The 23,584-nt window shown below is 35.6% G+C and overlaps 2 protein-coding genes across 4 annotated transcripts in view; one reads left to right on the top strand and one right to left on the bottom strand.

Moving 5' to 3' along the window:
• The window catches only part of scn1laa (sodium channel, voltage-gated, type I-like, alpha), a 35,320-nt gene extending 21,028 nt beyond the window's left edge, over positions 1–14,292 (bottom strand). For all 3 annotated transcript variants that reach the window (XM_083536835.1, XM_083536836.1, XM_083536837.1), the window contains exons 1-10: positions 14,030–14,292; positions 10,285–10,614; positions 9,356–9,473; positions 9,021–9,120; positions 8,757–8,885; positions 5,692–5,786; positions 5,202–5,438; positions 4,272–4,335; positions 3,752–3,893; positions 2,899–3,105 (exon numbers count right to left, since the gene is read on the bottom strand). In XM_083536835.1, coding sequence (XP_083392961.1) covers positions 2,899–3,105; positions 3,752–3,893; positions 4,272–4,335; positions 5,202–5,438; positions 5,692–5,786; positions 8,757–8,885; positions 9,021–9,120; positions 9,356–9,473; positions 10,285–10,554 — 1,362 coding nt within the window. In that variant the 5' untranslated portion in view covers positions 10,555–10,614; positions 14,030–14,292. The remainder of the gene's footprint in view (positions 1–2,898; positions 3,106–3,751; positions 3,894–4,271; positions 4,336–5,201; positions 5,439–5,691; positions 5,787–8,756; positions 8,886–9,020; positions 9,121–9,355; positions 9,474–10,284; positions 10,615–14,029) is intronic.
• A 2,983-nt stretch (positions 14,293–17,275) lies between these two features.
• slc38a11 (solute carrier family 38 member 11) lies at positions 17,276–22,414 on the top strand. The gene is made up of 12 exons (XM_083538053.1): positions 17,276–17,367; positions 17,449–17,566; positions 18,735–18,809; positions 19,023–19,157; positions 19,685–19,750; positions 19,859–19,965; positions 20,100–20,179; positions 20,426–20,496; positions 20,637–20,798; positions 20,922–21,034; positions 21,562–21,693; positions 22,099–22,414. The coding sequence occupies exons 1-12, from the start codon at positions 17,326–17,328 to the stop codon at positions 22,393–22,395; spliced, it is 1,398 nt and encodes a 465-aa protein (XP_083394179.1). The 5' UTR covers positions 17,276–17,325; the 3' UTR covers positions 22,396–22,414.
• The last annotated feature ends 1,170 nt before the right edge of the window (positions 22,415–23,584 follow it).

Here is a 23,584-nt window from a genome sequence, read left to right as displayed (position 1 = left end):
AAGTGTTGGAAGAAGGTGGCTTGGACTGATGAATCATGTTTTCTTTGCATAATGTGGACAAATGTGTGTGTGTGTGTGTGTGTGTGTGTGTGTGTGTGTGTGTGTGTGTGTGTGTGTGTGTGTGTGTGTGTGTGTGTGTGTGTTGCTTGCCTAGAAAAGAAATGGCACAAGTATGCAAGAAGGCAAGTTCTGCAAGTTCTCTCCGGCTAGGAAAATTTAAGTCCTGGCATTCGTATAGATGTTACATGGATATGTACCACCTACCTAAACATTGTTGCAGTGACGTACACCCCTTTATGGCAACGGTATTCCATAATGGCAGTAGTTTCAGTAGGACAATACACCACTTAAAAAAAAATGTAATGGTTGGAGGAAATTCCCCAGATTGAATCCGACTAAGTGTCTGAACAAAAAAGTCTTATTTATGTACACAATGACTTACATGACTATCAAGATCCTTGAGATTTAAGGATCTACTGCTAAGATCTTGGTACCAGATACCACAGCATACCTTGTCTTGTGGAGTACATGCCTCAATGGGAAAACAAAGCTGCTTTAGTGACACAAGAGGAAGCAAATCGATAATAGGCATGTGGTTTTAATGTTATGGACGATCTGTGTATTTTGGTACAGTTTGGTCTGTTTTGAATTGTGTGGGTTCTTAATGAGATTTTAAAAAGTAGCTAGCAAAATATGTTAAATATTTATGTCAAATAATATACATATGTACTGTATGTACAAATACACTATAGCTAGAATACGTTTACTCTCTTGTACAGAAATACGTTTCATAATACAGACCGATTCCAAAAAAGTTGTACAAAAAACACTGTACAAATTGTGAATAAAAAAGGGATGCAATAATTTACAAATCTTATAAACTTATATTTTATTCACAATAGAATATAGATAATAGAAATAGATAGAAACAATCTCTGTGCGTAAGGGTCAAGGACGGAAAACCATACTGGATGCCCGTGATATTCGGGCCCTTAGACGGCACTGCATCACATACAGAAATGCAACTGTAATGGATATCACAACATATGCTCAGGAATACTTCCAGAAAACATTGTCGGTGAACACAATCCACAGTGCCACTCGCCGTTGCCGGCTAAAACTCTATAGGTCAAAAGAGAAGCCATATCTAAACATGATCCAGTAACGCATGCGTTTTCTCTGGGCCAGGGCTCATTTAAAATGGACTGTGGCAAAGTGGAAAACTGTTCTGTGGTCAGAGGAATCAAAATTTGAAGTCCTTTTTGGAAAACTGGGATGCCATGTCATCTGGACTAAAGAGGATAAGGACAACCCCAGTTGTTATCAGCGCTCAGTTCAGAAGCCTGCATCTCTGATGGTATGGGGTTGCATAAGTGCGTGTGGCATGGGCAGCTTACACATCTGGAAAGGCACCATTAATGCTGAAAGATATATCCAAGTTCTAGAACAACATATGCTCCCATCCAGACGTTGCCTCTTTCATCAATTACAATATCATGGCTGCATAGAAGAAGGATACGGGTACTGAAATGGCCAGCCTGCAGTCCAGATCTTTCACCCATAGAAAACTTTTGGCGCATCATAAACAGGAAGATGCGACAAAGAAGACCTGTTGAGCAACTAGAAGCCTGTATTAGACAATAATGGGACAACATTCCTATTATTGAACTTGAGCAACTTGTCTCCTCAGTCTCCAGACGTTTGAAGACTGTTATAAAAAGAAGAGTGGATGCCACACAGTGATAAACATGGCCTTGTCCCAACTTTTTTAAGATGTGTTGATGCCATGAAATTTAAAATCAACTTATTTTTCCCTTAAAATTATACATTTTCTCAGTTTAAACATTTGATATGTCATCTATGTTGTATTCTGAACTTCCACATCATTGCATTCTGTTTTTATTCACAATGTGTCCCAACATTTTTGGAATCGGGTTTGTAGATATTAATTGGTAATCATATAAGTTTTGTGGAAGTCCTCTTCCATGCTGTTTGTTTGAATAATTATGTGTGCTTTAGGTATCTTTCATCACAGTGCATAATACAGGTATTATTAAACAGGGAAGGAACAGATCAAAACTGTGGCCAAGGTCATTGATCAGATAAACAACCAAGAAGCTTCGAAAATTTGAAGATGCTGGAGAGATCCACAATTCAGATTCTAGAGATGCTGTTAACAAGGGAAAAAGGCTTTTTCAACAAGTGCTTTAGAAAGCCACATTGGGCTAAATGAAGTCCCATGATGGAGACGCTGCAAATAGTTGATGAAATGCAAACATTTTAACGATGGAAAAAAGCAATGTATTTGACAGAAACACTATTCTACGCAACACCCTGAGAACACCACCTAAGCAGTGAAGCATGGTGGAGGAATCATTATGTTTCTTGCAAAATTGATAAAGCCAAATTCCTGAACAAACGTAAAATAAAAACTGTTAGGTCTGTATATGATTTGATACGGGAAAATAGAATCACCTTTAAACAGGATACCAGCACAATGCATACTATCAAAACTACACTAGATTAGTTCAGAAACTGGGAATTTTAATGTGTTTGACTTGCCAGAGTCAGAATGCAGACCTCAATTTAAATGAAGCATATCCCAAAAGTCTTGTGGGTATAATTGTAACTAAAGGTGGTTCCACCAAGAAGGGGGCCTAATTAGGCAAATCTCCAAATAAGCTATTACAGACATGAATTAAAATGTATTTAGCTTTTTAAAATTCTGATTCAAAATACAGCACTGTCTCAAAAAACATCTTGTCATTCATTATCATTTAAACCCCAAAACATGGAGTGGAGCTCTTATCCATAACAGTATACACACTGTGGGCATTTTAATGGTCATACTCCCTACACTATAAGTCTGATATAGTTAAGATGCATGCTGTGCAATACCTGGGCGTCTGCTTGTTGTCTCCTGAGCTGCTCCAGCATAGCCTGGAACTTTTCTTCTTTTTGCAAAGCCTCCTCCTGGTTGGCCTGGTTCTGTTCATCATATGCCATGGCCACCACAGCCAAGATCAAGTTCACCAGGTAAAATGATCCCAGGAATATCACCAGCACAAAGAAGATCATATAGGTCTTCCCTGAGGCTCGAAGAGTCTAAAAAAACAGCTAACTCTTAGCCATTATCAAATTTGTGCAGTATCTCAAAGTGCTCTTGGGCTCTTGTTTGGAATTCTTGTTTGGAAACTAGTAGCAGAAGAAGTAGCATTTTTAAAGGTAGATTCTACATGTGTTTCATTGATCTGAATATGGCTGAGATTTTCAATATTAAAATCAGCATAATAGTCTCCACTTTATTTATTTTTTTGCATTTTGTTTTATTGCAGTTTGGTTTTGCAGTTAAAACACTAAAGGCTTTAATTCTCATTTATATCAATTAAAATAAAATAGAAATAAATATAGAAATGCAATGAAGCACCTGTTCCATATTCAAAATATTTAACCTTATTTAAAGTTTAAACTTTAATATCACTGCATTTAGACTGATGTATGTACAGTGCTGCTAATATTATATCAGCTGAACAAATACAGAAACAGGTGCAGAGGACCTCAATGGAAAGAAACCATTTAACTAATCAAATAAAAAAAAAAATCTCTTACCTATAACCCACATACAAGTCTCCCAACACAACACAAGCATGCACATAAACACAAGGCCATTGATGATGTGAACAATTGTAAATAAACTTTTCACTACTCTGGGCCTCAGAGTGATGTGAGTGATATACATATGCATGCATACCTGTTGGTAGAGATTTTCCCAGTAGTCTTGAGTCATCAGTCTGAAGAGAGAGAGGAAAGCCCAACCAAAGCTATCAAAGCTGGTGAAGCCGTAATTTGGATTGGTGCCTGCTTTGTGACAGAAATAACCATCTGGGCATTGCCTGGAGCAAAGTGTAAAAAAAGTATGAAGTAGAAGCCTTTTTTTTTTTTTTTTTTACAAAAAAACCATGCAGATAAGCAAATGTAACAGTATTTTTTTTTTTTTTTTTTTTTTTTTTTTGTCAAATTATGTAGTTAAGAATAGGCAATGCAAAACAGATTTACAAAAATCCATACATAAAATGTCAGTTAAAAGTTTACATGTATCCCTACGATAACAAAAGGAAACGTGTGTGGTTTTAATTCCGAGCCTTGACTTTTGTGACATTTTACACATTTGTGTCCGAAATCAAACCAACTGTTTCAATGACATTAATACAGAATATTTCACTCATTAAAATAATAATCTATTTTCCTTTATTTACTTATTATTTACTTACCCTGCATCACTGTTATTTCCACAGAGCAGAGGATCTTTTTTTCCCTTAATTGTATAATAATTGTCTACAGGAAAAAAGAGAAGTGTTTAGACCCCTTTTGAATGAAACAACATGTGACATCTTTATAATGTGAATATTTTATTCCTTTATTGGTGCAAATATACTGAGGTAGATCTTAAACAAATGTTGTTAAAAGAATGTAATGTTAAAGCTAGTCAGTAGCATTTTGGCTGTGGTATCAGGCCCGGTCAAACTTACTTTTTGCACCAGTCAGCCTGTTTGAAAGAGCACTTTAGCATGAGTATCACATTTCTTTCCTTAGTAACAATAATTGTCTTAATTTCTCTTATTCCTTTTCTTTTCCCCTATACTAACACTGTCTCTAACATCTGAAAGTTAGCAGAATCCCTGCACAAACCACATTCTGATTAACCACTATGTTGTATTTTCCATTTCACAAACAGTTACAGGCTCCCCTGTGCCACTTCTGTCAATCATTGTTAGCTCCTAGACAGCCTTGAACTCTCACCTTCTCAATCTAATCCATGCCTCAAGAGATCTCAAGACTAAGCCAGCTAATGCATGCTAATGGCTGATGGGTGGAAGGGCAACAATTGAATATCAAAGGAAAATCACCCTCTTAGTTTCAGCACAGTGGGGAGATTTTAACAGAAAAAGCGTCCATACTTTTGTGGCTCCCAATCCTATGCCTAGGAAATATTCCTGCTGTGTGTGTTTTCTGTTTTAGCCTACTGAACTCAGTAATAAGCTGATAGGTATGGGAACAATGAAAAAGTGCAAACTGGGAGAATTAGATATGTCAGAGACTCTATGAATTGTAATGAATAACTCAGAAGAATATACCGCTTTACTCTGCTAACTTGAACTATCCTTTAGTCATTTATTTTTCACCACAGTATCAACACTCACCCGCATTTTTATAGTATGCTGTACGGTTGAACTCAGTGAAATTGTCACTAAAAACCAGCTGTCCCTCCTCATTTATAGTGGCATTGTTTGGTAGCTTTATGCATTTATTCCTCAGGTTGCCCATAAATAGCTGTAGACCAATCAGTGCGAATACACTCAAGCAAAATATGGTCAGTATCATCACATCTGAAAGTTTCTTTACTGACTGGAACAGAGCACCTACAATAGTCTTCAGACCTGTGATCAACAAATAAATGCAATATGTCATTATGCACAGAATGATATTCAGTGAACTGAATGGATAAATTTGACAATTCTGTAAAATATTGTGAAATAAGGTTTATCAATTCTTAATTAAAGCTATTACATATAGAAAATAAACAAGATGCATTATACAATAAGGTATGCTATCAGGTATGCAAAAAACATGTTTATTCACTGTAAAATCTGCTACATAAAATATTGTAGTCGATTATGAGCATGTCCTTACCTGGAATAACTGATATTGTTTTCAGGGCCCGAACAACTCTGCAAGATCTCAAAGCCGAGACATTGCCCAAACCGTTCCCAAACTCTGTCACATACCTGATATAAAACAATAAGATTGTAAGTGATTTCACTACTTATTTTGTTATTAAATTGTAAACAAAATTACAGCAAACATATACCAAAAGCTCAGTATCTTAACATGCGGAAGGTATTGTCTATGAAGATTTACATGGTTACACTGATCGAATCTAGTATATGAATATACAGATTTTAAAGACTATGCATAGCATAGTTGTAAAAAGATATCGGATCTACTCTGGGCAGACAAGTGTCGGCTTAATGATAGATTTAATCAATAAAATCATGTCTGGCACAGCTTGAAGGTAATTAAAACACATCCATCAAATCAAGCATGCTTTTATACACTGTCTCAAAGCTGTTTACTGTAGAAAGAGGATTATTCAAAATCAATGAGGCCGACTTCTCAAATATCACTCCAATGCTTGTCCATAGCAAGCACCGAGAACAGTAGATATGAGTCATTATTCTGAGAATGAATATAAGCAATGTTGCCAAGGATAATTTGCAACACTTGTCAAACTACAAGTAACCATTGATTTGATGTAGTTAATCTACACTTTTGTTTTTATACTGGTTTCTAGCTACACTATAACTACACAAACTAGTCTTTCATACACTGAAGCCTTGTCATTAATAGTGGGATTTGGTAGCTATGTGGTTAAGTTGGATTTTGGAATGTATGGTTATGAGCTCTATCCCAGAACCAACAAGCTGCCACTGCTGGGCCCCCGACCAAGGCCCTAAACATCCATACATCCAATGTATCATGCTATAGAGTCACTCTTTCTCTAACTTTTGCTGTAGCAACATGGTTTTTAACATGCCTATGTCTAAAAATGCTTAACAGGCTCGCTCTTTAGCAACATAGTAGATCTATTACACCAACACCAATCCTATTTACACTCCATTCACATAAATATATACTTTTTTTATCTATTTTTTACTCCAACCTGTTTTATGTTCTTGAACCACACATAAATGGTATGTGAATAAAAATTGTTATGTGTTAAAATTTTTATTTTATTAATGAATGCTACATCAAACATTTCACTGGTTTATAATCAGTGGTGGACAAAGTACACAAAGCATGTAATTGAGTAAAAGTAGAGATACAGTAGGTAAAATATTACTTCAGTAAAACTAAAAGTCCCCCATTTACACTTTGTCTAAATACTATGATTTATTATGGCTATAATGTTCCCTATTATTATTTTTGTCACAAGACTTTTTGATAAATGAACTCAGTTTATGTGAAAAGACTCTAATGTTACTCTTAGCACACCAATCTATTAATAGAATGATATTAATGAGTCAAACATTGATTTAAATCTAATAAATTATCATGAGCCCAAAACCTTCTTTTCAACGACTTAAATAAATTGTGCCTTTAAGGCCACAGGTGCTGTGGCAAGTTAGAGTCAGGAGTTTCTTACATCATTTATTCTTCTCAAAATGTTCTGCTTGATGTTGAACTGACACTGAACTGTATGTTAGTGCTAAGTAGGTACCACCATGCGGCAATAGCGGTTCTAGCTTGAATGACACACTTGGTGAACCACGCCACAACCCAACGTCTCCCCCATTGATTAGTTTCAGCTTTGAAAAGCTCCTGTCTGCTTCAGCTACCATCACTGGCTGAGTAAAACATATTCACAGAGCAATCCGCAAATTTGGATACATTTTTGAGAGCTCTGTTTCATGTATAAATATCACACTAAATGCATTCATTGCACAATTAAATACACTTGTCATTGTGCAAAATTGATCAAACTCTCAGAACCAAGAACCATACAACTCCTTGGCTAGTTGTAGCCATAAGATACATACAACATCTATATTCTTATATGTGTTTTTTAAATTAGCCTTTTAAGCTGCACTGAAAATGTCCTCTATTGAACTTAGTTCAAGGCCTAAGCAGTACAAAGAAAAACAGAATATCTTTATGACATCACCTTAATTAAAGGAACCCAAATCTACAAGTGCTAGTTTACCTTGATGCTACACACTTATGCAAAATTATGTTATGCAAAAATAAATTTGGTCTATGCATAAAAGCATAGCAGGCAAAATAGCATAACCTAAGTCAGAGGTTCCCAACCTTTTTTTTCTAAAGACCCCTATTTTATCACTGAAAATGTTTAAGGCCACAATGCCCCCCCCCCCCCCCCAACCCCATTCAAACAGACTAGCAAACACATTTAATTTAATGTGACATTCATTTGTATATGTTTTTAACAAATGCAAAAACAACAGAATGCAAACAATTAGCTGCAACTTGCAACTATTCATACGAATTTCTTTGCAGCAAAAGGTTTCACTAGTTTTCCTAAACCTGATGAACAAATAACAGCAGCATTAACAGTAGCATTTTAATCTGTTAATGTAAATACAAACAAATCCATAACAACATGCAAGTGTTCACAAGGACAAACTTTTTTTTCAGGCTCTGCTATTTAACTGATGAACAAACAACAGGAGCCAATTATAATCTATTAACATGAATATCATTTAATCAAGAATTGATCTATTATGGTATTTTTTGTTTTGCATTCTAAAAACTAAAAACATACATAAGTTAAAACACAACAATAACTTTTTATACATAACAATAATTATTTATAGTGCTGTTTAATTATTTATCATGCTGTTTTAAATGAAATAAGTTAATTAATTAAAAAAATAACCAACAGTGTGCTTGGCGACCCCGCAAACATTTTAGCGACCACTAGTGGGGATTGGGAACCAGAGACCTAAGTGATATACAGTTATTAGATTACACACCTTTATCTTTTGCACCTTTCCCCCCTTGGGCTACTGAGTGTATGGGTCTTTTTAGTCATCTATAATTTTAATTTGGATTCCTCTGAGTCACTCGAAGTCTTATCAGTGTCCCCCCCCCCCCCCCCCAATACAACAATACTTTGAAAAAAGTATGAAATTGATTGTATATACATTGCATATGTGTGCGCACTGTCCTGTACTTACGCCATCACAATTACAGTGAAGTCCAGCCAGTTGAACGGGTCTCTAAGGAAGGTAAACTTGCCTATACAGAAGCCCATGGCAAAGATCTTTATTAATGAATCAAATGTATAAATTGCAGTAAACGTGTACCTGTAAAAACAACACAATACCAATCACAAAAAAAAAAAGACAATAGGATTTACTAAGAGTTCATCAAAAGTATGATGTGTATCTGTGGTATTAAGTCATTTTCTGTATTCAATACTAATAGAGACAGAGACTTACTCTATATTCTTGAACAAGGATCGTTGTTCTGGGCGTTCAGGGAAAGTCATAAACACACAGTTTGCAAGGATAGTGCACATGATTATTATGTTGAACAATGTGACAATTGCAGTCAAGAAAAAACATGATTGTAATGTAAATGATTTTACAATAAATTTAAAGGCAACAACTTTAATTAACAACTTAAAAAGAATGTTAATTTGATTACAGGTTATTTAATATTACTTGTGATTCACACTCATTGTACTGTACAGTACTTGATAAGCATTATAGGACAATTGCAGGGTAGAATTTACTCTGAAATAAATATTTTAGTAGCATATGGAAAGGATATGAATGTACCAAAATCTTTATTGATATTCTTCTGATTGGGTTGAATGGACTTAGCATGAACAAGGCAGAAGTGGCATTAAATCGGAAGATTGTCTTCCCTTTGTTTAATACTATAAAGGTCTGAAAGAAAACAAAGACAGAAACAACGCTATTGCAAGTATAATATCACAATTTATATAAGATGGAAAAAGCTAAGTGTGTTTCTTGTGCATTTACTGATTTGCATAAAACCTGACAAACAGATCTTTTGGGTCTGTTATAAAAAAGTTCTAATAATAAAAAAAACTTAACATACTACTTTTGGGCATTTTAATAATGTTAAGCTTTTAAACAGTATTTCAGTTAAGCACATTCTTTTGTACCAACATTTTTTCTTGACAACATTCAAATACAAAACCAGCACGCACAAAAAAAAAGCAATGCAACATCATCGAGAAAAGGAATATGTAATAGTATAGTGAGCTGAACACTCTATTAATGTTAGCTAAATGGTATCACGCCTCACCAGAGGTCTGTAAAGCATTTTAAAAAAGGAGACTTACAGTTTGTTAAATTTGGTATATCTATCAAAATTTTAAATCTAATTGGCTTAATGTAATGTCACTTGCTTTTTCTAACTAGGAAATAGCTGATGAGATAAGAATCCCTTATCTAGAACAAAAATCCCAATCAAGCTTATTTAAGTAAAATATATTGCTAAAATTTCATCGCTTGTAATCATGTTAATCAAAAGTTCATGCATTATGCAAATTATTCAGCTAAAACCTTTTATAACCTTTTATAATTCACTGCATCAATGACCATTCACACATTACCGACATAAAAGCAGTCTCCAGCCACCCGCATCAGCACTCAAATTCTACTAAAAGCCCATTAGACTGAGCACAGCCAAATGCATTTTCAGAGTGAGTGCAAACAAATCAAAACTTACTTTCTGATTGCAATAAAATGGGTCCAGGTCTTCCAGCGGTGTGGATACCATACCATTGGGAATGTCTCCATATATGAATGGCAATTTCTTTCCTGCCGCAAGGTCACTGTTAGGTTGTGGCTGATCTTCATCATTAGTATTTTCCTCTTGCTCTCCTTTTTTAGGCTTTTTACTCTTCTCCTCTGCAACTCGTTTTTCAATGGCCTTGAGCGACTCCCGGGTGAACGGGCAGAAACTTTGTGGTCCCGGCGGTGCAAGAATCTGTGCCATCTTTGCATCCTGTACCTTCTGGATGATTTGCTAGTCCACTATATGAGAAGCAGCTACAGCCTTAAAAAAGACAGTCAGTGTTAGAAAGAAACACAAGCGATGTGCTGAAAGTATTGACATGTAGTTTTTATTTTAAATATTATTTGAAATGATAGCTCTTCTACCTAACAGTACAGTGGTTGTTGCCAGTGTGGGGTTTCCATCTACTCTCTAAAATCAGGCTAGTGGGTTGATTGGTTATGCTAAATTGCCCCTGGATGTGAATGAGTATATAAAGGGTAAAGGTGCATTGTACATTTCACATGTACTTTACAGCACAGAGAGATTCTTTCTTTGTATATCTCAGTGTGGTTATGAAGCTGGGGTCAGAGTGCAGGGTCAGCCATGATACAGCACAGAGGGTTAAGGGCCTTGCTCATGAGCTTGGCGATACTGGTCCTTGAACTAGCATGCTGGACTAGCATCTCATTCAGAGTCCTGCCTCATATCAATGTTCATTTGAAATGCCAACCAGAACCCTGATCACATGGATCAGGGCACACTTATATGTGCTTTTGGGCAATCTAGCATTTGGGAAGAAATAGCAGAACCTTGAGAAAATCAACTACCCATGACTGAATGCAATGACAATGACTGAATATTGTACTTCAGTATTGTGTTGTGTTTTTTATGTGTGTTTGTAAACACAGGAAAAAGAGCAGAGCATCTGTTGCAATGCTTTTTTGGTAATTCTGTGTCTTTTCTTAGACCTAAACAAAATGGAGAAAATTGGAACAAAAATGTACTGTTAGCAGGGAATAATATTTAAGTGACAGCACACATTGCAGGTGTAAATGGCTCTCGGTACTAATTTAATACTCATTTAAGAATTAAATGACGTTTATGTAATATTTAAGTATTTAAATGTCTAAAAGTACACCAGTATGTAGTATGGTGTAGTACATAGTATGATTATTGAGCTCAGTTTATCCTTCATTCTCCTCTGTGCCATAGGCTTTGAAATATGACTGAAATCAACACTGTCCAACTTCAACTAAAAGTATTATCAGATGTGACACCATGCAAAGGCAAGGACAGGGGTAGAGAAGCCTGCTGTGACCCTTGGTGCCTTTTTGGTTGTTCTCTTAGTTTAACGAATCATTGATGTGCTTCCCACAAAACGTAAATGGAAAACATGTGCATGTATATATACACACACACACACACACACACACACACACACAAACACCCACACACACACACACACACACACACACACACACACACACAGACAAACGCGTGCACACACACAAAGACGGAAATGATAGACATTGGTGCTTGCAAGGTTATGAGTGATGTTGTCCGTGGTCCTGAAATCTCAACCACACTAGGTTTTTAAGCATAAATCAAATGTAAAATACATATTGAGAAACAAAAAGCCTTGCGTAAGTGTGGAGACATTTCCTGGAGTGAAACTAAAAACCACTAATAGAGCACTTGGCAGCAAATCCCCGAAACACTCACTGCATTCGATAATGGGTCCGACTGCGTACACACTCATATGTGATCTAACATAAAACAACAACCACTTCTTGCCATGGTCAGGATAGAATAGAATAGAATAGAATAGAATAGAATAGAATAGAATAGAATAGAAAGAGGTACAAATAAACAGAACATTAGTTAACGTATTAATTTTGTTTACTCGCAAACAATAGCAATACTTGAAAATGCCGATTGTTATATTACTTATTATGATAATATTTGTAAAAACTGCTCTAATACAAGATGTCCCGTTTCAGACATCAGTTAATGCCGTATAATAAATAAAACCAAATGCAGTATTACTTAGGTGATATCTAGTGATGTGTAGATTGTTGCCTGTATCACTGCATGCAACATAGTAAAATATCGAAAGATGTTGCTTTACTAGGTGTAGCTCTATGTTGCTTGATTTGTTTCTGGAGTCTCATTTCACTGTGTACTGTGTCAGCTATATGTGGTTGAAATGACAATAAAAACTACTTGACTTACTTTAATAATTTTAAAGCTCACAGAGGTAAAGAAAACATTCAGGATGTTGCATGGACATGCAAATGGACGATGCAAAAGCAACGTCAATGCTATAAGTGTTAACACCAGGTCAGCCAGGTCACTGCATCTATATTGGCTAAAATACAGATTACTACTGACCCTGCTGTTCAATATAAAATACGTTTTTTTTTTCAATCCCAAGCTCACTCAAAGCTGCAAGCATTAAAAACACACCCATACCCTTAAACATTTTAAACCTTTTACACATGCATCTTAGAATTAGATACTTCTTTGAACATCAAGTGACTTTGCAGTTGAACTATTTGTGTAAGGCACAGTCCACACATGACAACAACAACATCTATGCTTAAATGCTGATAAGTCTGGAGCATGCCAAACCCACCCTGTTCATCCCCTGATTTTGTTCTGTTGCCAGATTGATTGTATACCATATAATTAATCTATTTTTAATCCTATTGTGATGGGAAATTGTCCCTTGGGTGATAGATACAATCGAGTTTAGCTATAATTTTGTTGACAGATCGAATTTCTGATTAGCTAGCTATAATAAAATTTGGGATGTATAATGGTGAATTAGGCAGGCTTTAGTCAGCCAGTCTAATCTGGCAACCCAGACTGGCTCTACAGTTTAGGCTCACTCTGTTTTTTTTTTTTTTTTTACAACAAATTCTATTAATAGAGATTAAAATAATAAATAAGAGTAATAACCTGTAGCGCTTATGTTTAGGGGTTGCCTACAGGCTTGACAGTGTTTGAATTATATTATAATAATTTATTTACAGTATGTACAAATGTGTACTGGATACACATACATATAGATATTTTATATATATATATATATATATATATATATATATATATATATATATATATATATATATATATATATACACACACACACAAACACACAAACACACATATACAATTTAAAACATATATACATAAATAAGCGGTCTGGTCTGTCTTTGGCCTATTTATTTGTAACTACCACAATTTATTCTAACATCAAATGCAATACATTTCAATGATTTTTTTTTTCCACATTTAAAATGAAATGTGTTTGATAAAATCACATTTGAGATACATATGCAAAAGGATCTCAGATTCTCAAACTTCACCCCACTTTAATAACAGCTAAAGAAAACATTTATATATATATATATATATATATATATATATATATATATATATATATATATATATATATGTATATATATATATATATATATATATATATATATATATATATATATATATATATATATATATATATATATATATATAAGAGCCAGCTGTCAGATGCTTCAGAAATATTACAGCAAAAGTGTTTTTGCTTTAAGTAGATGTTATTTGTATTATAACAATAGTGCAATTGCATAAAATTATATGTTTGCTTTTTTTTCCATTTTAGATTCCACCCATGCACACTTTGGACACTCACCATCAGCACTCAGTAAGTCAGTGGAGAAGCAGACTCGGAGGGAAAACGCCTTAAAAAGTCGTATTTTACATGCAAAATCCAATTCAAATCGATGCAGCCGAACAGGAAAAAACCCGAGAAATAGAAAAACCCAAAACTCGAACTATATTCGATTAAAAAGAAAGAAGTTAAATCCGTGTGTTTTCGAGCACAACAGAGGAATCACAGTGGACCCGAGCGAGATGTATTGATTACATTAAGACGCGCCTGAGAGCAGAGCGAACAGCGCTTCCGGTTCTTCATTATAGAGAGACTCGGAGCTGACGCCACGTCCAAAAAAACACACGCTGCGAGTTTTGGGAAGTGTGACACCACCACCTGTGGTACGCACTGGCTAACCTCTCTTGGGTCGTGCTATAATGGCATGCTACTAAATACGTGGATGTGTAGTTTTAGATGATGGAGGTGTGTGAGAGTGAGTGCTACCTGAGATTGAAGTTCAGAAGTGGGAAATGATCCTACAGTATATACCACGTGGCATTAGATACATTACTACGGCATGAGTGGAAATATACAGCAAATTATCCAATGTTGATTTGTTCTGCAGCTTTTTTTGGAACCAGATCTTGGACATTATTTGTATGAACAAGATATTGAATTGAGTTGCTTTCGGATTCTTGCTTCAAATGTTGGAAATATGATGAACGGTGTACAGTATTGGAAAAAAATACAATTGATTTCAGGCTCTAAGCACTAAACCCATACCTCATTATGGTAAACTTAGATCTTATTATGGTAAACTTAGTCGTCTTTAGTTTTTAAGTGTTATAGCGACATCTTGTGGCCGAGTATAGTCACTATATTAGATATTATGTAGGCATGATAAGGGCATGTTCCATGCTTACATGAACGCAAGGTAAAGTTGTTTATAAAGATTCGGTGCAAAGAAATATCTTCACTGAAGAAGCGTCCATTCACCATCTTAAATTATTAAAGGGTTTAATTAAACTTATTGATGAGCAAACTTTGTTGATTGGTATAGTTGTTTGATTGTTTGTTTGATTGACTGATTGATTGATTGATTGGTTGACTGATTGACAAAATCATTTATTTATTGTTTAATTTTTTATTCTTTCACAGTGTACCAAATTAATTTTCATACCTAGAAGCAATTTAGACAAAAGATCATGGATGAATGTAGGCACACATAGAGAATATGATAAATTCAACACAATTACAGGTGCATGTATGTATGTGTTTGTGTATGTATATACACGGACCAGGCATAACATTATGATCGGTGAGTGAATAACACTGATTCTCTCTTCAGCATGGCACCTGTTAGTGGGTGGGATGTATTAGGCTGCAAGTTAACAGTTTATCCTTGAAGTCGAGGTGTAAGAAGCAGGAAAAATGTGCAAGCATAAGGATTTGAGCAAGTTTGACAAGGGCCGAAGTGTGATGTCTAGATGAATGGGTCAGAGCATCTCCAAAACTGCATCTCTCGTGGGATGTTCTCGGTCCGCAGTGGTTAGTATCTATCTATAGTGGTCCAAGAAAGATACAGTGGTGAACCAGCAACAGGGTCATGGGCGGCTGAGGCACACTGTGGGGAGTGAAGGCTGGTCCGTGTGGTCCGATCCAACAGATGAAACTGCTGAAGAAGGTGATGCTGTTAATGCTCGATGGGTCATAAAACATAATGTTATGTATGATTGGTGGCCATAAATTTATGCCTGCGCTGTGTATGTATGAATGTAAAAAAAACATCTTTAATATTGACTAACCAATAAACTGATGAGAAATATACTGATGTTTAATAGTCATAGTCATTGAGTACATTTCATGGCAATGGGTAAAAGTGAAACAGTTCCTTCAGGGATCTACTGTTCAACATGTAGTAGATAAGGAATACTACAATTCTGCAACATTTGCACACGTTTTTAACAAAAATTTGGTCTCACTTGTAGAAGTTGAGGTAAAAGCTTCTTGACCTCTGGAGTGATTTGGATTGGGCATAACTCCTAAACTGTGCACAAGTCCTTTTAACATTTTCTTTAATTAAAACATTTTCAATATGTTTTATTTAGATTTTAGACTTCAAACTTAGATTAGTCCAGGGTTCACAAGCATTCACAATTGTTTTATAGAATATACATGCACTGTGGTCTGCAGATTTGTGTGAATTGATCATTTTGATGTTTGATGCTTTCATCAGCTTTGTCAGCTAGTGGTTTGTGTCACATTGCTTTTATGTCACACGCTTTTTTGATGACCGACTTTAGGATGTGAAAGTTTTGCCAATCAGTCTGATGGAACCTCCAAATCTCCAAGGAAACTTCTGATAGATTAGTCACATGACAGTCGCTTAGCAGCAGCAAAGACGACTTGCAATACTCAAGAGGAGATTGCAAAAAGGGAGAAGAGGAAGAACAAAAGATAGACCAGCTTTCCTCTTTCTTTATCTGCACAGCTCTAAAGGATTTGGAAAGTTTTAATTTAATTAAAAATAAATTATTTTTTATTAAACGCTAACACTGATAGGCGACTGACAAACGGACTGATAGATAGATAGATAGATAGATAGATAGATAGATAGATAGATAGATAGATAGATAGATAGATAGATAGATAGATAGATAGATAGATAGATAGATAGATAGATAGATAGATAGATAGATAGATAGATAGGAGGAGGGGAGGATCTTAGTGTACTTTAGTGTGGGGTTTTCACACATTTTATATTTCACATCTAGGGCATGCGTTTTGTTTTGTTGTCCAGCATGAACATGAGCATTAAAAAAAAAAATTATTATATATATTTTAAATATATATAAAATATATATAATAATTTTTTTTATGCTAATATATATATATATATATATATATATATATATATATATATATATATATATATATATATATATATATATATATAACTTAGCAAACTAGTAGTTCCTCAATACAATAAAAGAAAGTCATGTCACCTATATTACAATAAGTTTTATATTCTTACTGTTGAAAGAAGCCTATTTTCTTAACATTAGATTACAGGACCATGTGTTCAGCACTGCTACTTTACTTCTCCAGGATCTTTAGTTCGATCCTGACAATGGTTTCTCCAGTGTTTTCACTGGCTTGCATTGGTCCTTTGGGTTCTTCGGTTTCTTGTCGCTTTTTTTTAATAAACAAAAAACATGAATTGAATGCTTTGCCGTCACCAGGCTCGTCATTTTCGTCATGAATAGTGGTGAGCGGCGGGTGAAACACAGCGCCCTCTGTCTGCTGCCTCGTCAGAAACTTTTTCACTTGTTGAAATGGAGAAGAGATCGGATAACAGCACTGGACGTCTTTACAAGGTAGGGCGCAGATATAAGAAAAAAAGTTTATCAATAACAAAATACGTGGAGTTTGCGAAAATTCGTAAACTTTTCTTTCAGCAGGATGAAAAAAGCGAGTTACTTCCTCCGCATGTGGAGCATACTAAGGGTGGCACGAGCTCCAGGAAGTCTGCGTCGTTCAATTTCATTAACTCCATCCTTGGATCAGGGCTTATTGGTAAGCAATGAACTTATTGGTTATCAATTAATATCTACTGTATGTCCTGAATTCTACATTGAGCTGCATTGCAAAATCAGTGTAAGACCACATCTGAGATTAACTTTTGATTACACTGTAATGAGAAATGGCCTTTATTCAGTATTATATATGACAATCTAATTCTACTTATATTATATGTGTTGGAAAGTTTTTAATTATTCCACAATTAAAGTTTTCTTTTTTTTAATCATGCATTAATGTGTCAATTTAGTTGTTTAAAGATAATACCAATAATGTCACCACAGCTGATGTATTTTTTTATACATTTTAATGACATATTTTAGGTCTTTTTTAAGGCAAGGCCCCATTTGTGGGGTATTTTTCTGGACACATTAAAACTGACAGTCTCAATTTGCCCCAAGGTGCAAGATCATATGATTTAGCACGAGGGTGCATTAGTTCACTGTTTATTAGAGGAAACTTTTACTTATGATTGAATAAAGTTCTTAAAACTGCACAACAATGAACACAGTAATGCACTCCATGTGTGATAAACCTGATCACATTTTCTAATTGGCTCACCAACAAAATAATCACAATGAACAATGAACAGTGTTTCATTTTTTCCAAGAGCAGTTGTGATCTAAACTTTGACCTAAACTTATCCTTCACACTAAATCTGCTCTTAGAACAATTGAAACATTGCAAAAACACTCACAAGACCGAACAACTGCAAAGCGGGGTCAGCTGAAAACCATTCATCATTCATTCATTCTTCATCAGTAACCTCTTTCTCCTGGTCTGGATCACAGTGGATCTGAAGGCTATAAACAGGAATAAACTTTCTTTCGGCTTCTCCCATTAGGGGTCGCCACAGCGGATCATCCGCATGTTTGATTTGGCACGTTTTTTACGATGGATCCCCTTCCTAACGCAACCCATCCCAATTTATCCGGGCTTGGGACCGCACTAAGAGTGGCTGGGGTTGGTTCCCTAAACCGGGGATCAAACTCGGGGCGCAGCGGTGAGAGCGCCGCATCCTAACCACTAGACCACCAGGGGACTTATCATCTAATTCAAATTCATCCATTTAATACAAGGAATATAATTTAAGATAAAGATAAAGAATTAAAATATGCAATAAGTTGGCAATAAATATGTTATAAAGTGTGTTTTATTTGATTAGGCCTACCATTCTCAATGGCTCAGGCTGGCCTGCCTCTGGGACTGCTGCTGCTTTTTCTAGTTGCATTCATTACAGGTGACATTTCTATAACTCTCATATTAACACACTAAGTAATATCTAAAATATTCTTTAATAATCTTCATAAATGGTTCATGTCTTGTTTCAAGAGTAAAATATCGGCTATGCTTTATAATTGGAAAATGGAGGAATGATATTGACACTATCAGAAACTGATTATGATACTGTTTGGTAATAAATACAGTGACACTGTATGTCTTTCCTCCACAGACTTCTCAATCATCTTATTAATAAAAGGGGGAAACTTGTCAGGGACACACAGTTACCAATCTCTTGTATACAACACTTTCGGCTTTGTCGGATATGTCATTTTGTCAGTCCTCCAGTTCCTCTACCCATTCATTGGTAATTACTACTACATTGAACAACATGTCACAGACAACATTATTTATGAAGGACCATTTATGAATATGCATACAATTTACATTGTATTTACATGTTTTAACCATTTTATCTGCCATATTTATGCAGACACACTTTGTAGGGATATATTTATTTGTTCATTATATAGCCCATTTGTTGCTATGTGTAATTTGCTGTTGTGCACAGTTTTTCCTTTAATTTTTCATGAATTGTTTGTGTTATTCTACACTAGCCCCTTATTAGTGGTCCATTTTGGACAACAGGGCCGATGTTGGCTAAGTAGTTTTTGATTTCTGGCCTTTTCCAGTCCACCAGAGACAAATCAGAAAATGGTCCACCACCCAGGATATATATCAGGTTAAAAGTGTTACTGTGGTGGTCCTTTTTACCTGAATATAGAGCTCTTCATCACAATTACCTGATAAAATGGTGAACACACATACAGGTAGTGAGCGACCATGTGTAATGTTTTTTTTTGTTTGTTTGTTTTTTCCAATAATTTCATCCAGCCATGATAAGTTACAACATCATCACTGGAGACACTATGGCAAAAGTGTTTCAGAGACTACCAGGAGGTATGTTAATATATATACCGGTAACAGTAATGGCTTGATAATATGTTGTTCCTATAGTTCTTGTGTTCATGAGGTTTGAAACAGGTTCGATTCTTTGGTTTCTTGCAGTTGGTCCTGGTCACATTCTGGCAGAGAGGCAGTTTGTCATTTTGGCTTCTACCCTCCTCTTCACAATTCCTCTCTCACTGTTTAGAAGCATGGAAAGACTTGGCAAGGTCGATGAACACCAGTTATATCTACTAATTACAAAATATTATTTCAGTAATTTGAGGATTCTTTATTTTCACAGGAATTGAATGTGTGTTACAGTAGCAAGGAATGAAAAATGACAATGATCTCCTTTTTTTAGGTCTCATTAGTGTCCATGCTGTTTACTCTGGCCATCATTGTCATAGTAGCTGTGAGGGCTGTCACACTGGGACCACAGATGTATTATGCCAAGCACAACACTGCATTATATAACGTGCTACACATGATTACTATGACAAGATGTATTTTAGTTAATGTCTTAATGCTGTTGCTTGACTGTTTTCTTTAGTACACACATAGTATATACAATGTTGATGTAATGTATATGTAATGTTAATGTAATGTATATTTTATATACATAGTATATAAAATATCTGCATGTTACATTTTAGTGTTCAAAATGTCTTTTGGATCTTGTTTTAATAGCCCCCCCTCTAAGGATGCGTGGGTGTTTGCACAGTGGAACGCAATTCAAGCAGTTGGTGTCATGTCTTTTGGTGAGATAGCTCTAAACTAATATATCATTTAAAAAGAGTAAACATGCCTCATTCTCGTGTATCTCATTTTATGCTATCATCCTTTACTTTTTATTGTGCAGACTGGTAATTCACATTTTAAATGTTTCTTGGTTTTGCAGCCTTTATCTGCCATCACAACTCCTTCATGATCTATGGGTCGCTTAAGGAGCCCAGTTTAAATAATTGGTCTCGGATCACACATGTGTCTGTGGGCTCAGCTGCTCTAGTCAGTGCACTGTTTGCTGCTACTGGCTATGCTACGTTCACTGGGTACACCCAAGGTACAGTCAATTATGCACAGACACAAAACAATGTATGTTGTATGCCACTGTTTTCATGTGGTTTATAAAATGTATGCAAAATAGGAATTACATTACATTGATGTTTCTTATTTTTTATTTTAGGTGATATTTTTGAGAACTACTGCAAATATGATAACTTGGTGACATTTGGTCGATTCTGCTATGGACTCAGTATAATCACCACCTTCCCTTTGGAGTGCTTTGTGACCAGAGAGGTTCAACACTATTTTGATGCTTTTATGTAGCATTGTTTAGTAGGAACTTATTGTTTTGTGTGTGTGTGTGTGTGTGTGTGTGTGTGTGTGTGTGTGTGTGTGTGTGTGTGTGTGTGTGTGTGTGTGTGTGTGTGTGTGCGTGTATTTATGTATTTACATATATATATTTATTTATTTTTCCTGTATATTCACAATGTTTTTCCTATGGAAATGTTCAGTTGTAGTAGCCAGACACTTCGGTATTACTTATTTTTATATGTAGAGAAACATGCCTTTAAAGACCCATTGTATCATGAATGCTCAATGATTAGACTATTTTATAGTAAAAAAAAGAATAGAGTGGAATACTACTATCTACATTTACAAATAATATTGGTTTAAAATATTTTCTGCAGACATGCAATTGTGCTGCGTGCAATGTGATATCATTATTTTAGAGAGCACGATTGCATGTTTTAGCTGCCAGACTAATAGCCCACTGAAATTGTTGGTCATTTATGGAGTCTCTCCCATTTTCTGTCTTCCAGGTGGTGTCAAATGTCTTTTTTAATGGACTACTTAGCAGCACATCCCACATCGTGGTTACCTTGGTGATAATATTAGCGGCTGCAGCAATATCCCTTTCATACGACTGTCTTGGTGTTGTGCTGGAGTTGAATGTTAGTGTTGACTTTTTACAGTTATATGATTAACAAAATGCACAGTGTAAATTGAAGATGCTTGTAATATTGTCAGGCGTAAGTGAGCGAGGCGGAAGCCGAGGCACAGCAAACAGACTTTAATGCACACTAAACAAAAGCAAACGTAGAAAACATAGAACACACTCAGAGTCCAAACACAAACTATAACGGACAACGGAGTGGTGTGAGTGAGGCGTTTATATAGCTGTGAGGGTGATGAGGAACAGGTGTGTGGAATCAGTATGATGGCGAAGCGCTCCGGGCGGGCGGGGCGCGCACCGGAGAAGAAGCAGGGTGATCCCTGACAGATATTGCTTTAATTGCTTGCTTTTTACATTGTACATATGTCATTGTTTTTTGTGTAAAAATGTTTGTGTTTTTCAGGGCGTTCTATGTGCCACGCCACTGATCTTCATAATTCCCTCAGCCTGTTTCCTGAAACTCTCCAGTGGGCGATGCTTTCGTATGAAGAAACTTATGCCATTACTTATTCTCATTGCTGGAGTTTTTGTTATGATTGTTGGCCTGATTATGACAGGATTGTCTCCTCAAGACTGTTCACATGGAGTGGAGATGTTTTACTGCACAGAAATGAACTCCTCTTCTTCACTAACTATGACTCCAGCTAGAAGTGCACTTCCGATTATAAATTCCACTCAGAACATTAGCATTTTTTTATAAAATGAAATACAATTTCGAATATTCTGTTTCTTTGTATGATTTCTTGCCATAATACACCTACTTGTAATAAACTACCAGTTACAAGTCCTCTGCTAGATGTTTGTTAATGGACCAGTTTGTTTTTTCCTTGAACGTTTTGTGAAATATTTATAAATTCAGATATTAAAAAAAACAGTTTTCTGTAGTAAACAAACTGTGTCTATCCTGTTGAATGCCCAGATGTGCTATATTTTCTGCCAGAAGGTGTCGCCAAATAGAAAAATGTAATTTGATGGATTTGATGGCATGTAAATGTACTGTATATGCATTTTGTATATGCATGTAAATGTACTGTATATGCATTTTGCGTAATTTATTTCAGATGAACAGATTAGGCTTACGTTTCTTGTTCAAGGGCTCGGCATTGGCGGCGTAGTGGTGCTGGGATTTGAACTCTTGACCGTCCAGTCAGAAGTTCAACATCGTAACTTCTAAGATATGTTTGTGATTTAATGGTATAATGTTCCAGATTTCCCCTATCCATCCATGTGTGTTAAATGTGTTAAAAATTTTATATTTCATTACAAATTGTCAAGATGTTTATATTTTGTTTAGTGCTGCATCTCACTAAATAAACCAAATTCATCTTACTAGCTAATTACCAACACAGGGCTGAATTAGATGTTAGTAAAATGAAAATGCATGTCCCATTAGGTTTGCCTCGCCATTAATGATGGTTGGACAAACTCCACAAAATACACAGTGTGGATCAGCAGGAATGGACCTGTGATAACGAGGCCACTGTAATCCAGCAAGTCTGGCATCCCGGAAGCTGCTCTGATCTCATGGATTAGCGGGCAAGAGAGAGTATTGCCCATGGCTGAGAGCATGAGAATAGCAATCAAAGGACTCGAAAAAAGCCAGCTGAAAAGTAGGCCATACTGTGTAAATTCACACCAGGATTAAATCGTTATCTAGTATAGGTACTTTTGCTCTTTTAATTAGCTTAGTATTCATTTTGGTGTTGATGAGTTATTGCTGATTATAGCTAATGGTGGGATACATTGAAACATAGGACACATGAATCATATAAAATACTTTCTATATTACAATAATTGTTTTCTTATATGATATGCACCTACATAGAAAGCATAGTGGGGTTTTCTTTTTTTACTTTCCCTTAATTCTCCATGGACTATGGACAATTTAG

Source organism: Silurus aristotelis (assembly GCF_946808225.1).
Source record: "Silurus aristotelis genome assembly, chromosome: 3".
Taxonomy (NCBI): Eukaryota; Metazoa; Chordata; class Actinopteri; order Siluriformes; family Siluridae; genus Silurus; species Silurus aristotelis.
Note: the sequence above shows the minus strand (reverse complement) of the source record. Positions and strands in the feature narration are given on the sequence as shown.